Source organism: Colletotrichum fioriniae, assembly GCF_027942845.1.
Source record: "Colletotrichum fioriniae strain IMI 355084 chromosome Unknown scaffold_2, whole genome shotgun sequence".
Lineage (NCBI taxonomy): Eukaryota > Fungi > Ascomycota > Sordariomycetes > Glomerellales > Glomerellaceae > Colletotrichum > Colletotrichum fioriniae.
The window spans coordinates 182984-197607 of NW_027076838.1; the positions used below are offsets into that span (position 1 = coordinate 182984).

The following is a 14624-nucleotide window of genomic DNA, read 5'->3' on the forward strand; positions in this document are numbered from 1 at the left end:
GACGGCCGGTCGGCCACCAAGGCATCCCGAACAGGCTACTTTTCTTGTCTCACTGCTTGACCACCAGCAAGGCCATTGTTGACAAATTTTGTTGTGGAGGGGCGAGCATTCCAACGACTACCGACGACACTCGGTCGGCGGCGGGCGGCAGCCGGTGTTGGATGTTGATTGTGCAGAAATGGCTGCCGCCATGGCGCAACCGTTGAGCCCAGCGCAAGTGCGTACCGTATCGACGGGATTCTTTGGACAAGAAGAACCCATGCCTGGTCGTATGCAACCTCTTCCACTCCCAGAATGCTCAAGAAGAGGGGTCAGGCTCTGCAATTCTTGATTATCACGATCCAGGGCGGGGGAGGGAAGCGGTTGTCTCTTTTCCCCCTCCCTTTCCCACCCCTTCACAGCTGATGGATATCCCTTGGGTATCCATATGTAACTTTTTTTTTCTTTTCTAATAGTGTCTCTGCGGTATGCTTGGCAAGAAGGCTTTGCGCGCTGTATTCAAGATGGTCAAAGAGCAACAAAACTGTCCATCCCTCCCTCTCTCGGATTCGAAGCTTACAAGTTCCCCTTCATGACTTTTGCTTCACATAGATCCACAGCGAAGCACATGGCTCTCTCCCGTGCTTTCGCTTGGCTCGACTCGGCTTGGTGACATAGCTTCTCGTCGCCTCTCATCCCCTGAGTGCCAACATACCTGCTTTGAATCTGAGCCAAAAGGGAAGCAGCAATACGTGTCCACCCGGGTTCTCTTCGGTGTCACGTTGAAACGCCGTCGTGAGTCGAGTATCCCTTGCATGTAGGCCCTTGCAAGTTGCAACGACTCTGTCGCATAGCTGGTAATGCGTCAATCTGAGGATGGATCGAGATTGCTTGTGGTCGTCTGGCACAGACAACGCAAGTTGGGCACCGTGGCCGGAGATGCCAATCAAGATAAGTTTACAGAGTCGATTGGCGTGGATAGAGTCGACTCGTTCTAAATCGCCTTTGAAGCCCAAGGATTGGATGGTGTTGATGTCTAAACGGCATTGAAATTCCGATATTGTGTCTTCTCAAGGAAGACCTATAGCCTCGAGGCTAGACTTTCTGCTACGACCGCTATAATACATAAGAGGGAAAAGCCGATATCAGGATCCTCAGTGTGAAAAAACTACCAGAATGAACAAGGAAAAATCCGTCGCCAGAAATCCTGGGACATGGTCATAGACTCGGCCCCCATTTTCCAACGACGGACCAACTCAAAACTTTTTTTCATATCGAGGTCCACCGGGCACATCTACCAGTGCCCTGAATAAAACGCCTTCCCCCGGGACGAAACGGGTCGTCCTGCTAACTGATGGGTCAGAGAGGCAGAAACATGGGTGTGATAAACGAGAGATGAGAAATCAAGACGCCGACAATGAGTGAAAAACGCCAATTTGTCCTCCTGCTGCCGCTGCATGAGGTATCCTCTTGCCCGCTCCCCACCAGAAACATTCCGTCGTTGTTACATAGGTGATAGGTTGCGCCGACGGCCGAAGAACATGCCGTCGTTTGTACCTGCGTATGCTGCATTATACTTTGACCTCCGTCGCTTCGTCTCCGCGGGCCTCCAGTTGTTTCTTGAGTCCCGTGACTTCGCTCGTAAGCAGTCCGATCTGCGCCTGCTTCGCGCTCTCTGCCTTTTCAAAAGCCGTGACCTTATCTGACAGCTGTTTGACCTTGTCTTCGAGGCTCTGGATGTACGCCCAGACGCCCGGGTCCGTGGCGAACATGTTACCGCCATTCTCGGCCCCACTTCCTGGCTGCGTTCCGCTGGAACCACGAGCATGGGCGGCCCCTGCCGGAGCCGCGCCGGCCTGTGATGCCGGAGCAACAAAGGCTAGGAACAGTATCAGCATGTGATCGACTTACAGGCACAAATATCGAAAAGCACAACTCACCTGGTGAAGTGTTCCTGTCAGAAGGCCTGCGGCCATATTGGTGCTGCTGGAACTGCTGCGTCAGACTAGGCGAACGTTGTCTCGCAATGTTGTTTGTATCGTGCCCGGGGCTCAATGGCTTCGGGCTCTCCGTCATGCCACTTTGTGAGTAGACAGAAGCGCCACTTACGGGCACAGAAGACACGCTCGTGTTCGGCGTGTGAGCTCCAGCAATGCTGTTGGGCATGCTCGGAGACGTGGTCGAACTTGCTGTGCCGCGGTCGACATTGGGCGGATAGAGCCCGCCGGTTCCGGGTCGTGGACCTGCTGGTGGGTATGTACGCGAATGGGCGCTATATCCATCGATGCTACCTGGTCCACCTGCGATGTGCTGCGCCTTGATGCTCGGCAGGCTCAGGCGCCTCTCCTCTTCCGTCAAGTCTTCTTCGTTGGCATACACTATGCCAGCCATTGAATCATCGCCATCATGCATACTCGGCCCGTCCAAGTCATCAGTCTGGTCGAAACTGCCCATACTGGAGCGGCGGCCCGCACAACCACCCGCGCCCTTGCTGTGCCGAGCAAGTGCGTCGCCTCGAGCAAACTTCCGATCGCACTTGGGACATATGTGGGGTTTCTCGCCCGTGTGCAATTTGCTATGGCGCTTCAAATCGTGGAGGCGTCGGAAGCGCATGTTACACTCCTGGCATATGTACGGCTTTTCCTGGCTGTGAGTGAGCAGATGGCTCTTGAGGTTGTGGTGACGCGTGAACTCCGTCTCGCAAAACGGGCACTTGTGCTTCTTGCCGGACTGAGTCGGAGAATCGTGGCCGGGCGACGGCATGGGAAAGCTCATGCCGCGCGCCGGTGGTGCGGGCATCATGGCGGCGGCTTGGAGCGAACCCGGATATGAAAGTGATCCGGGCGTATTCTTCTCTTCGTGAACCGGGGCCGGGAGCGGCGGCTGGGGCTGGTGCTGTGGCTGTTGAGGTTGTTCGTTCAGCTTGGGATCAACTTCCATTGGGCCTGGACTGGCCGTCACCAAAGCGCCTGCGATACTAGCTGCGCTCGCTGCACTTTGCGGGCTGATCTCTGCAGGTTCTGCGGGCGCATTGCTAACTTGAGGGATTGACACCGGTTCGGGCGCCTTGGTGGTGACCTCCATGGCAGCCGTTGGAGCTTGGGGTGCTTCGTCGGGTCGGCTCATGGCGGCAACACTACCGGCCAGTACGGAAAGCACCGAATGACCTGGATTGTCGCTTGAGGCGGGTGGGTTTAGGCGCTGTTCGCGTTTGCGTTCCTCTTCGAGAGCTTCGAGCGCCGCGGCAGCTGTCAATGGTGTCGGTGAGCGTCTTGACGATGCCAAGGCAAAACGAGCGGACTTGGTGGGGGAGGGATAGTCGATGGCGGGAGGGATAGGAGGAACGGCGCCTTCGACAATAGGGTCGACAACAGACGTGGGCGAAGTAGGAGTAGACTCGCGCGCCCTCTTGAGCGACTTGGTGCGAGCAGGATCTCCCCCAAGCGCGAAAGTGTCTGATGCGACCGGCGTCGTCGCTGCCAGGAGGGGGGCTTCGGTCGCAATGGGACCGTTATCCGAGGCCATGAGCGGGCGAAAGCATCAAGCGATTAATTGAAGGGTTTGAATTGGAAAGGAAAGCTCCGATGCGACCGCGTCGTCGAGGTTGTTGATGGTCAACGACAATTCATGGGAGCTTCTAGTCGTTCAGCCACACGTGGCGGTTCTTGTTCGTGGATGACCCCGAATTTGACGGGACGAGCGGACGAGTCGCGGTGGAATGTGGCGGAACCGAGTTGGGCGGGATTGAATAATGGCTGACGCAAGCCGGTCTCGATGGCGAGTAATTCGTTGGAAATTGAATTTGTTGCGCGCGCAAAACCAGTGGCGGGGTGGAAATCTGGCTGGCGGCAGCGATGTTGAAGAAGAGGGAAAAGAGAACTGAATTCCAAGTGTGGCAGAAGCTGGAGGAAAAGGGAAGGGTGGAGGGCGGGTGCAGCAAGATAGAGTAAGGCAAATGGTCAGAAAGTTGAGTGAGAGAGGTGTGACGGCGTCTGCGAATGAGGGCGAGTTGGGGCTTGCGGTTTCTGCCACAACAGACGGCGGGCGGCGGGTGCGGGAGGTACGGACACACACTGGGGCGGCCGCACACGCTACCTACCTACCTTACCTTCCTTACCACCTGAGGTGAGGAACGACAGAGGTATCCGTACTCCGTACCTGCCTGCCTGCCTGCCTGCCGGCCGAGCTTAGGTAAGCCTTGGTGAGACGAGGTAGGTACTTACCTACTTACATGCCCGCCTTCGGTTTCTTCTCCTACCTTACCTGAGGTGACCAACCAGGACAAGGTCAGGCAGGCCGCTCGCTGCCCGTAGGCGCACGGAAAGGCGGGCAGTTCGTTCTCGGTTGCGGCAGCGCGGCAGTGTTGGAGGACAACTGACAGGACGACGGGAGGGAACTGGAACTGGAACTGGAACTGTGAACATGATCCATCCCGACTGCTGCTGTTGTCGCCAATGCTGCTGTTTGCATCCTACTATTTACCTGGGTCTGGAGAACACAGTCGCGCCGTTATCCAAGGAGCCCAACAATCAGGCCCTTCCCTTTTCCCACCTTAGGCATGATACCTATCTTGCCTGTGCCTCCCTCCGGCTATCTTACATAGCATGTCGATAGGTACCTCCCTGTACCACCGTCATGGTACCCGTCGGAGTTGACAAAAGTATGGAACACTTGTAGCTGAATGTCGAGGAACGGGTGTACTCGATACATTGCCCACCCAACTCGACTTCTCTCAAGCGGTTTCTCACCAGCCCTTGTACATACACAGACGGACATACATCTCAAGCCACACCCATGCGCGCGCACATACACACACTGTTTCTCACTCGTCCCCTCCCTACCACAGTAACTCCGTCTTGGCATTCTCTGAATTACGCCACGCTCTGTGGGTGCATATTTGGACTATCTCGATAGTTGCGGCTTGTTGAGCGCCACACTACGGAGTAATGGAATCAATATCGAGTCAAGGAAAATGAAATACTTGCCTCGTTCCTACTCCTAGCTCTGGTTGTCATATAAAGCGTGAGACGTGCCGAAAAACAAGACGCCACACTTGACGGTCGTCGGTCCATGAGGTACCTACGCAGTATTGGAATTGTGAATACGACGGAGTCGGGTTCCGGGGACCAGGCTGGATGACGAGGGAGAGGGAGGGAAATGGAAGGGAAGGAAACCTGAGAGAATGGAGCCCGAAAGCAAGGGCCTTTCAGCCCCCGCGGTGGCTGTGCAAGAAAATCAAGAGCCCCATCCCATGCCCCAGCCTCCCAGTGCCTCCCCTTCTCAGGTCTTCCCCTTTGCTGGGAGTCTGGGATACACGCGAGTGGCTAAAAAGTCCATCTCCGTCTCCACTCAAATCCACTCAGTGGCTTCCCATAGGTTCTCGGCCAGGAACATCAGGTCCCGGTTCCAATTTTCACCTCGTAAACCGACGTGGCTTTGCATCCGCACTACCGACAGGTCAAGTCACCGATACTTGTTTCCCTCGTCCCACCATCGTCGCTCGCCCTGCTTACGACTGCAGTCTCCAGGTGTACTTCTCTTGCTTCCTCCACCCATCGCCCCTCTCTTCTTTTCCCCCGCAGCAGGCATACCTACTGGCATACTGGTACGTGGTTCAGCGGACAGGAAGAGTGCCCGTGGCTGATGACCTGCCGAGGAACCTACCAGCCTACCTACCAGACCAAGAGCTCTCCAGCTATAACGCCTCGCGTCACGCTTGCTACACGCGCAAACTCCGCAGAGCTGGCCGGGAGTACCTTGATTGTACCTGAACATTCCCTTGCCTCGGGGTTTGGGTGGGCGATGAGCCGACCTCTTGCCGGATCGACTCCCTCGGGCATGAAGCTAATGATAACGGGATCGATCGTTTCCGCCGATTTGTTCTTAGCATCACTCGTTTTTCAATTGTTGAGCCGCAATGCAGTCAGTCGCCCCCCAACACGCTGCTGAATGGGCAGAAGAGAGAAGCAACGGAGAGGGCATGGCACCAGGCGGACCGCACGACGGGTGGACGGGAAACCGCATGCACTTCAATCAACACATCGTTGCCAGGCACCCGCCGTAATGCCTGTCTTCTCTCAACCCACCGGAGCCTCGTCTGGCTGTAAGCCTGTGCCTTGTTCTGCTTGCCTTGCCCTGTCCCGAGGTCGCCTGGACTGAGGCTGAGGTTTCTTTGATGGACGACTAGCATCCACCGCACAGGTTTCGCTTACAAGTTCTGAGAGACACGGCGGAAAAGGCGGCGCTCTTCTTTGTACCGTCGCCGGTCATCCCCTTTGGCGGTATTGAGATCATTCCATGATCTCGATAATCACCCTTTTTCTCAGGAACCGGAATCCCGCGGCCATGGTTGCCAACTTTCTGCCCAGGCAAAACAGGCAAGGAACGAGTCAGTCATCGGCCAATGAAGGGATAGAAACGACTCCGTCGCAAACCATCAACGGCGTCGCCTTGGGTATTACATACTTCAGCTTTGGTCAGCTATTAACCCGTGACGAATCACCTCGGAGCCAGGTCCGTCCCTATTCGGCCATGAATTCTCTAGCTTCCCGTACTAGTGCCTATTTTGTAACCCCTGGAGCTCGCGAGGCACCTGAACTGGGAATCATTTGGGTGGCACTTCATACAGGCGATGCTACCCAAATGTGGCTGAACTATCCAAACAGACACAAAATCGACAAAGCAGACATGACCGTCGCCGCGGAGCATTTCCTACGGCAGCCAAAGTTGCATCCAACGTTCCGCACCTTCGATCCCGCGATCACTTACTGTCGAACCATGAGATCATTGGCCTAATCTATCCCTCACCTTCGCCGCCAGACCCTACATTACCACGCGGTATTACCCCCTCTCGCCCTCTTGTTGGATCGTGTTCCTTATGACGACGACGTCCGGGCCCCGCGATGTGTTGGGAAAGCAGCCAATCCCACACCAGCACGCCGTGGGAAGAGAGAAGCCGCCGTGGTTTTACGCAGGCCTCTTGCGACTCTAATTCGTCGTTTTCCGCTGCCATTCCTCCTTTTTGATTCTTCCTCAGCCTCTGGTGTGATGATTGTGAGTTCTCCGCTGACTGATGGCCCCAAAACGCTGCGTCAGCTGAGCCACGGCCTAGCCAGAGCTCATTTCATCCCCTGCCTGTCAGCACCCATTGGCCGCTGTCACTTTGCGCCGCTGATCCCTCGCTGCTTAGGACCTTGACAGGACAGTACCACTCACCTGAGCCCTTCCAAGTCCAGACAGGCCTGGCTCTCCCATGCTCATCGTCATCAATCGCCTGGCTCGATGGCGCGGGGGACCCTGTTGCGGGGACAACAACATCCGTGATGATGCGCCCCTCGATGCGCCAACCGCGGTGCCAGTTTTGATCAAGATGCCACGAGATTAACTACTAGGCAATCATCGTCGCGAACGACCTGGTCTTGACTTGCCTGCCGGGCCTGCTTGCCACAGCGTTGACACTCTCAGGTTGATCATAGTCGCAGCCCGCACTCTTCAGCTGAGGTACTCCAGCCTCGCCACATTTCATGCTTACATGGGGGAAACAGCCTATTCGAAAGCTGACTACGTCATCTTTCACGGAGGTGTTCCTGTCACGAACGAAAGCCGCGCGACCTGGCCGACGACAAGGTGACTGGATGCCTTTGGCAATCCAATGACGGCAGTTGAGTACTCTGCTGAGCGAATCGAGTCGCCTGATTTCCTCATAGACTAGTCCCGATTCCGCACTTGCTGCGGTGAGGCTGGCTGAGGCCTTAGCGGTCGAGCAATATGTCTCGGCAGGTCGCAAGTTTGTAGATTGGCTTTGTGATTTTGTAAATTGCCTGCTTCTGCCTATTACTCATCACTTGTTTCTGTTGCAATTTCCGGTTGTGTCCCTGCCTCGGCGAATGCCCATGACAGAGTCGCTGCGCTTTGCTGAAGCGCAGTCTACTTTGTGTGTTGAGCTGACCCAGTTAGGCCAAGAAAAACTCATGGTGAGCAGACTTGCGTCCCAGTAAAGACACTGAAAATACCTCTAGGGTGGCAATGGCGTATAGAGAGCCGCTGGAGGTTGATGACATCTAAATCCGTATTGCAGCCGAGTCAATCGCCAGCCACCAATGTTGGTGATGGTAAGACTTGACAAACTTGAACATCGAGCTGTTGCCCGTGTAGAGTAAATTCTTGCCTTTGGTCGTGGGAGTCTAACAGGAGGGATAATGAGCATTACTCTGTATTCCCTTCTCTAGCTTGCTCCTTGAAAGAAGTGCTTCGGCTCTACACTGTCACTGGGAGTATCCATCCCGTCATCTTCAGTGTACGTTTGGAGAAAAGGTACCAAATAAGGTGTACAAATTAGCCCAGAGGGACGCTGAAGTCCCTTCATTGAATTTGTGGAAGTCTTGTATGCCTCTCAAATTCTGCGAAATTCGTGACCTAACACCTGTTCGGATTCCAGGCAAAAGCAGAACCCAAATGTAGTAACTTGGATCCTTGGAGAGATGTTATTCTCTGGTAAGCTAGGAAGGCTTTCTGGCTGAATGACGCGGGTGCATGGCCACAATGTGTGAGTTGCGAACGTATGTTCAGGCAGAAAATAAGAGATGTCTATCAAGGTACATACATACGCGTGGTTGATGCGGCGACTTTGGAAACCAGTGTTGATATTCAAAGCCTCAATTCAGTGTACTAGGTATAGGATGGTCACTTGTACGGTACTACACATATCAACTACACGAAATCTATAGGTTTGCCTCCACATCAGGTTTGCATTCAAGCCCAATGTGAAACTACTACTTCCAAGTCAGAACCGCCTCGTAGTACATCGTTTAAGAAAGGCTTGCGTACGACTTGCAAATTGCTGAATGGCCTTTATAGGCTGCCTCAAGTGGTGCATCTGTGAATGTTTGCTGTTGGATATCTTACCCAGTGACGAACTATCTTTGTCCGTGGAGTCTCTGCCTTGTTGCATTATTGTTAAGTTGAGGAGAGCCCAAAAACAATTTTCAGGAAATGAATACATCTTCCAAGGTTATGGTTTCGTAAGAGGTTCATAAAATCTGCTCCGCCGTGACGGTCATATATGAAAATTGTTTTGTGCTTCAAACAATGTCATCATGAGAAACAACTAGGACTTCGATGTGTTACAATCCCTTACTATCATGATTTACAGATTACGCTCTGTTGTTTACATGTTCTCATTGTCACCAGGTATGATCTACCCAAACGGCGTCCGAGTTTTCAATAGTCGTGTAGAGCATTATCTGCTTGTGACTAAAACAGACTCACAGCAATGAGTTAGGCATAGAAGGGTTGCCTGGCCGCGCCATTTGATAAAGTTGCCGGTAAAGAACAGCATTCGCAACTACTATGAACTCATGTCTATGGATTCGATGGAGAATGGGCGGAGACAATTGGAGACACAGCATGCGAAGCACTTGAATTGGAATACACCGGGCTTGTCGAGGTATATAAACTTCAGGATTTTTAGCAATCCACTCGACATGACGGAAGACATCCGAGGCCTGTTCTACTGTCACGCTACATAGGCTATGACACAGATGACAAGTCCAATTATGCCCAAGTCAACTAGATTGCTGGGAATAGGACGAAAGGCCAACCGCAACTTCGCATGGATAGGTATAGACGTTATGTTCTCTGCACATAGCCGACGTTTCTGTGGTAGTTCTTGACAATAACTAGCCGTACCTCCTACCCTCTCCCTCTCTCCGCGTAATCGGTTTTATGAGTTCCACTCCGCTCTATAATCTAGATTCTCTCAGCCTAAGCTCCTGCATACTCGTCCCGATCTAAAAGTAATGTCATGAGATTAAGTTTTTCTTTACTCAAAGAGTACACCAGTGCCGCGATTGACGCAAATGTATCGTGATGGAAGAGACCAAAGTGAAGAAAAGAGCTGTCTTCTCTACGAGTACGGGGTTGCCTGCCGCCATGTCACAGAGAGGAGTATCAAAGGCAGATGGGATACTCAAGTCAGTTGACGACTCATTCTCTTCGCAGCGAAATAGACGGCAAGTGATAATAATTACAACGATAAGCATCAATTAAGTTTGCCACCCAATGCGAGTGTACTGTTCTTTTCCCCGTATATCTCATGGAGCTATGCCATCCTTTCCCGTAGACCACCACCCATGGCGCTCTATCATGAAGCTCCCATCGCATTTCCCATGTTTTTGCTTCAATCGTCAAGTCGTTAAAAGTCTTCTCATCGTACAAGTACACGTCGTTCAACGTTCAAACATTCATCAGACATCGCCCCTTCCTTTTGTTGAGTCCTCGCTACCTCCTCGTGAGGCGGTGCTCTTCGTGCTCTTCTTGTCTAACATTATTCATAATGTCCACGCATTCAGTGGGCGTGCGCAACTATGGCCACGTAGGTGTCGTCCGGGATTCTTTCTATGATCCACAGCGTCCGCTCAATGACCTTATCGGCCTGCAGCGAAGGGAATGAACGTAGCAGCTTATTAGGGCTGGTAAATTATTAGCATGCATAGTCCACTTCTAGAGGGTGCGGTAAATGTACCTTGGAGAGCTCATGAGCTGATCCCGCATGCCCATTAACTGGGCTACAATACAGAGAATATTCAGATGAGGCCCGTAGGCAAAGAGAAAGTCCCACAGTCTGAGAACCTCGGGAAGCGGAGGCGTACAGGCACACAGGGTTAAAACCGAGGGGAAAGCGTAGATCTCAGCCGTGAGACCTTTGGAGTGCAGGTAGCCGCTGAGCTTCGAGTCGACTGTGGCAAGGACCTTGTCAACCAGCGCCAGACCCTTGTGTACGCCGTCCATAGCGCCGCGGATGTAGCCAGGGCATTCGCGTGTGAGCAGTGTGTAAAACGCGATAAAGGCCTCGGATTCGCTCCTTGCTGCGTACAGGAAAGGCGCGGCCAGCACGTTCATTCCTTGCACGTATGTTCCTGGCTCCGCCGCATGGCTGGATTCGGAACCTTCTGTCGTCAAGGTGAGTGCCCTGGCACGGTTTCTGGCACCCGGCGAAAAGGCGGGATCTTGCGAGTAGGCTGTGGCTGTCGACGTCGATGTCGAACTGTCCTGCGATATGGAGCTTCTTCCAGTGCTGGGTCGCTCCCTGCGCTGCTCCTCTCGCGCATCGTGTAGACGCCAGGCCACGGCGTTGAGGAGGCGAATCAGGCTGGCCTCGCTCACACGTCTCCTGAACAAAGGATCGGTCGTAAGGGTTCGAAAGGTATCGTTGCGAATCTTGGAGTAGGCAGGGGAGGCTCCGCGGTGAATCAGGCCCAAGTAGTCATCGGTTGGGAGAACGGGGGTATCCAGCAGGATGAGCCAGACGTATATACGTAAGGTTGACTGCGTGGCAATAAGTCAGCATTGGTCTACAGGCTTGGTGGGCATGAAGGATGATGTTTACCATGCCATCGCTATCACTCTTGATGCCCTCGCTTAAGATTTTGCGGCGAGCCATGCCTAAAGCCTCAATTGTCTCTCCCTCGGGGGGACCCTCTTTAATGAGTTGTTGTAGAGACATGGTCGCGTATTTCGGGCTGATGCCCATCATGCTGCGCTTGCCTGTAGCTAGGGCATTTATGTGATGGATGACGGGCGCCGGCGCATCGCTATTCGATCGTCCTCGAGTGTGTCGCGCCACGTTGGAAGAAGAGCTCGGGTCGCGTCGTGTAGGAGAGATATTCCGTTGCGTGATTTGCGTCAAGCGTTGCTGCGATATCAAAGAGGGTTGATGAAGGGGTTGAAGCTGGAGGGCGGCCTTGGAGCCAAGGTTGTGTGCGGATTGCAGTTTGCGAAGGCGATGGGTACGCGGCGACGGTGGTGGGAGCAATTCGGTGGTTTTGGCTTGCGAATGTGCTAAGTTGTGCGCCGGATGGGCGAGAGTATCTCTTGGAGGACTCGGCGGCATCTTTGCGACTGGAAGACGGAACCAGCTACATTCACTAAATTGAGGGACAATGGGAATATATGGTGAATTATTGGAAGAGTATTCTGAAAAATTGGCACGGCACGGTATCAAGAACCGCTAGAAGGGAAAAGGGGCAAGACAACAAGCGTAGCGAGGTGACCAACACCTCGTGGGCTGCTATTTTTGGCCCTGAGCGGGGAGGAGGAGGTTGGTGATTGCAGACTCGGTGGTGTAGATGACAAGCATTGCAGGTGTTGGCGGCTTGGAAGTTTGTTATCTGACTAAGGCAAAGCGACTTGTTGCCCGGGGAGAGAGGGGCTGTTGAGGACTCGCGTCGGCCAATTGCCCCGTGTTTTTTCGCGTACCAAGAATCGCTGGCGACCAGCAGCTCACCGATTCCAGCGCTGAATGATCAATTCCAATGCTTTCATGTTGCTCATGTTAGGAGTTCTAGGCCAGCATCGCCAGCTATAAGTGTGAGACCTCCGTATGGCATGCAATCCACTTCCCTGAAATTTGTCCAATTCACAGCAATGACTCCAAACTTTCAACGAGACAGCCGTTAAGAAGGCAAGAACATTGATCATCGAGGCTGGTACCTGGAAAACCGGGGCAAGCAACTGAAAACGACCTAGGTACTGTGCAAGGTTAGCTGACTTAATCTTGAACTTCCTCTTTGAGCCCCAGCGTGCAGGTCGAACCCACACGGGACCCTTCCGGAACCGTCGGCGCAGCTGTTCCGAGCCGGTTGCGGAAAATCGTTAAGCCTAGATTTACATCCCCCGTCGATTATCCGAGCTGAGCGTCCTTCCTTATGTCAGCATTCTGCTGTCGCAAGCTTGGCGTCATGGGTGCGTCCTTAGCTGTTGGTCCAAGCTGGCCCATGACGTTGGCCATCCGTAACCACATCCGCTTTACGGATCCTCTTAGCAATGGGCAACTCCAGTCTCCAGTCTCTAGCATCCGGAAGACCAGGCGACTACGGATTCTGCCCGCACAATGCAGCAGATTATCCCGGAACCCCATTCCATGAATCCATCTTGCCATCGTCTTCCGCCTGGGGCCGAGCATCCCCTGTCTCTCCAGACTCTTGAGCATCTCGCAGTTTGCCGCCATTGTCGATGGTCTGATTCGCACGTGCAATGACCACGAGGAAGAGTGCAGCATCACACGTCCCGACAATGATGGCCATCTGAGATTCTGGTCCGAATCAGTCAAGGACCAACCCAGCTTCTCATCTCGTTCAAAAGCTTCGCACCACACTTTGCGAGACAAGCAACCAGTCAAGGCGAAGAATCTCAAAAGGGTCCAACCAGGTTGAGCATCTCCGCAGCCATCTGCCCCACTCCATCATCACCTCAAACAAGGGTACTATTGCACCATCGCCAAGTTGCAGAAGCTGAATCCCATTGGTCAGCGCACTAGGTACCGTCCCAAATGCGGTAGTTCTTTGGATACTCGTCCCCTCTCCGTGGAAACATGTGTTGCACAACTGGGAACACTTTGGCATTTGGGCATTGTCCCTCACCCGACAGTCAGCTCTGATTTTTCATCGGCTCCAGTTTATCATGTCTGTCAACAAGGCAGCGCTTCGCCCGGCTCCATGACTGACGACACATGAGCATTGGCATTCTCCAATTTCTTCAGCCTGGCCACAGGAAACCCGAGCTTTCCCCTCGTGCTCCTGTATCTCTGACAGGCCGCGTGGTGAGCCAAGTTGAGGCTTGAGAGAGCACGAGAAACCACGCAACAGTTTTCTCCGAGACCGCATCCTGTGCATGGTCCGTTCCTCCACTTCATCACAGCTGAATACGCCGTATGATGCATATAGAGTACTTCATCCAATGGCGCTTATTGAATTTTGTACGGACGAGCCCGTCTGATATTACCAATTCGATATCAAATCAGCAAGAGAACGCAGGTCCCTTGTCTGGTGGGTATAAGATAATTGGGCTCGCAGCATGTACCGACTCCATCGCCCGTCTCCACTAAGCTTTGAATGGCAAAGACTCGATGGCGACATCGCCCCGGTTTCGACATCGCGGGAGGAGTGCGGATACTACCACCACAAAGAGCTTCTGCTGACACCAACAATTGTTGCTATTAAATCCGCGCCATTGAGGGATTCATACACCCCCTGTCAGAGTTTTTCCCTCTCTCTCTCGAGTGTCTCTCTCTCGCCGTCGTCTTCTCCTCGGCTCTTCTGCAACGCTCATTTCTTGGCTGCCGCCGTCATCCCGGTGCCACATCTCTTGGCCCACGAGATCCATCGTTCTGTCAAGCAGGAATGCCTTAAGAGCCTCCCTTGGCACTCCACTACCGAAGTTTCTGAAGTCAATTAAAAGCTTGTCTGTCTGCCTTCCTCAGCCTAAGTTGAAGAGCTTCTGAGAGTCTTTGAAGAGCTTCGAAGAGCTTCCGAAAGATTTGAAGAGCTTCTGTTTCAGTCGCACAACCCGACCAGGTCGCTCCAGACCACTCAGGCCACACGATACAGATATCTTGTCGCCACTATTATGTGAAGGGTTGTTGTCTCTCATCCCTTCTTGTCAGCCACAAGCGCTTCTGTCGCCATTTTCGCACGCCGCCAAATTACGGCCTATTTCCTGTGTCGGGAACTCTCTCGCTCATCGTTGAGTCGGCCATCGTTGTCTCGACCAATTAATGCCCCTTTGACCGATTGCGCAACTTTACAAGGGCTGTCAAGTAGCGACAATTTCGCACCTCCTGCCTCAAATCGCCACCCCCGTCGAGCTTC

The 14624-nt window shown here is 53.4% G+C and overlaps 2 protein-coding genes across 2 annotated transcripts; both read right to left on the minus strand.

The window, feature by feature from the left end:
• Positions 1 to 1550: 1550 nt before the first annotated feature.
• Positions 1551 to 3504, minus strand: N0V96_001928 (uncharacterized protein; the record flags this gene model as incomplete). Its single annotated transcript, XM_053195162.1, has 2 exons — positions 1551 to 1858; positions 1920 to 3504. 2 exons carry the CDS (start codon positions 3502 to 3504, stop codon positions 1551 to 1553), a joined length of 1893 nt encoding a protein of 630 aa, XP_053047433.1.
• Positions 3505 to 10324: 6820 nt separating this feature from the next.
• On the minus strand, positions 10325 to 11869 carry cdc16 (the record flags this gene model as incomplete). Its single annotated transcript, XM_053195161.1, has 3 exons — positions 10325 to 10448; positions 10502 to 11304; positions 11366 to 11869. The coding sequence occupies 3 exons, from the start codon at positions 11867 to 11869 to the stop codon at positions 10325 to 10327; spliced, it is 1431 nt and encodes a 476-aa protein (XP_053047432.1).
• Between the last annotated feature and the right edge of the window lie 2755 nt (positions 11870 to 14624).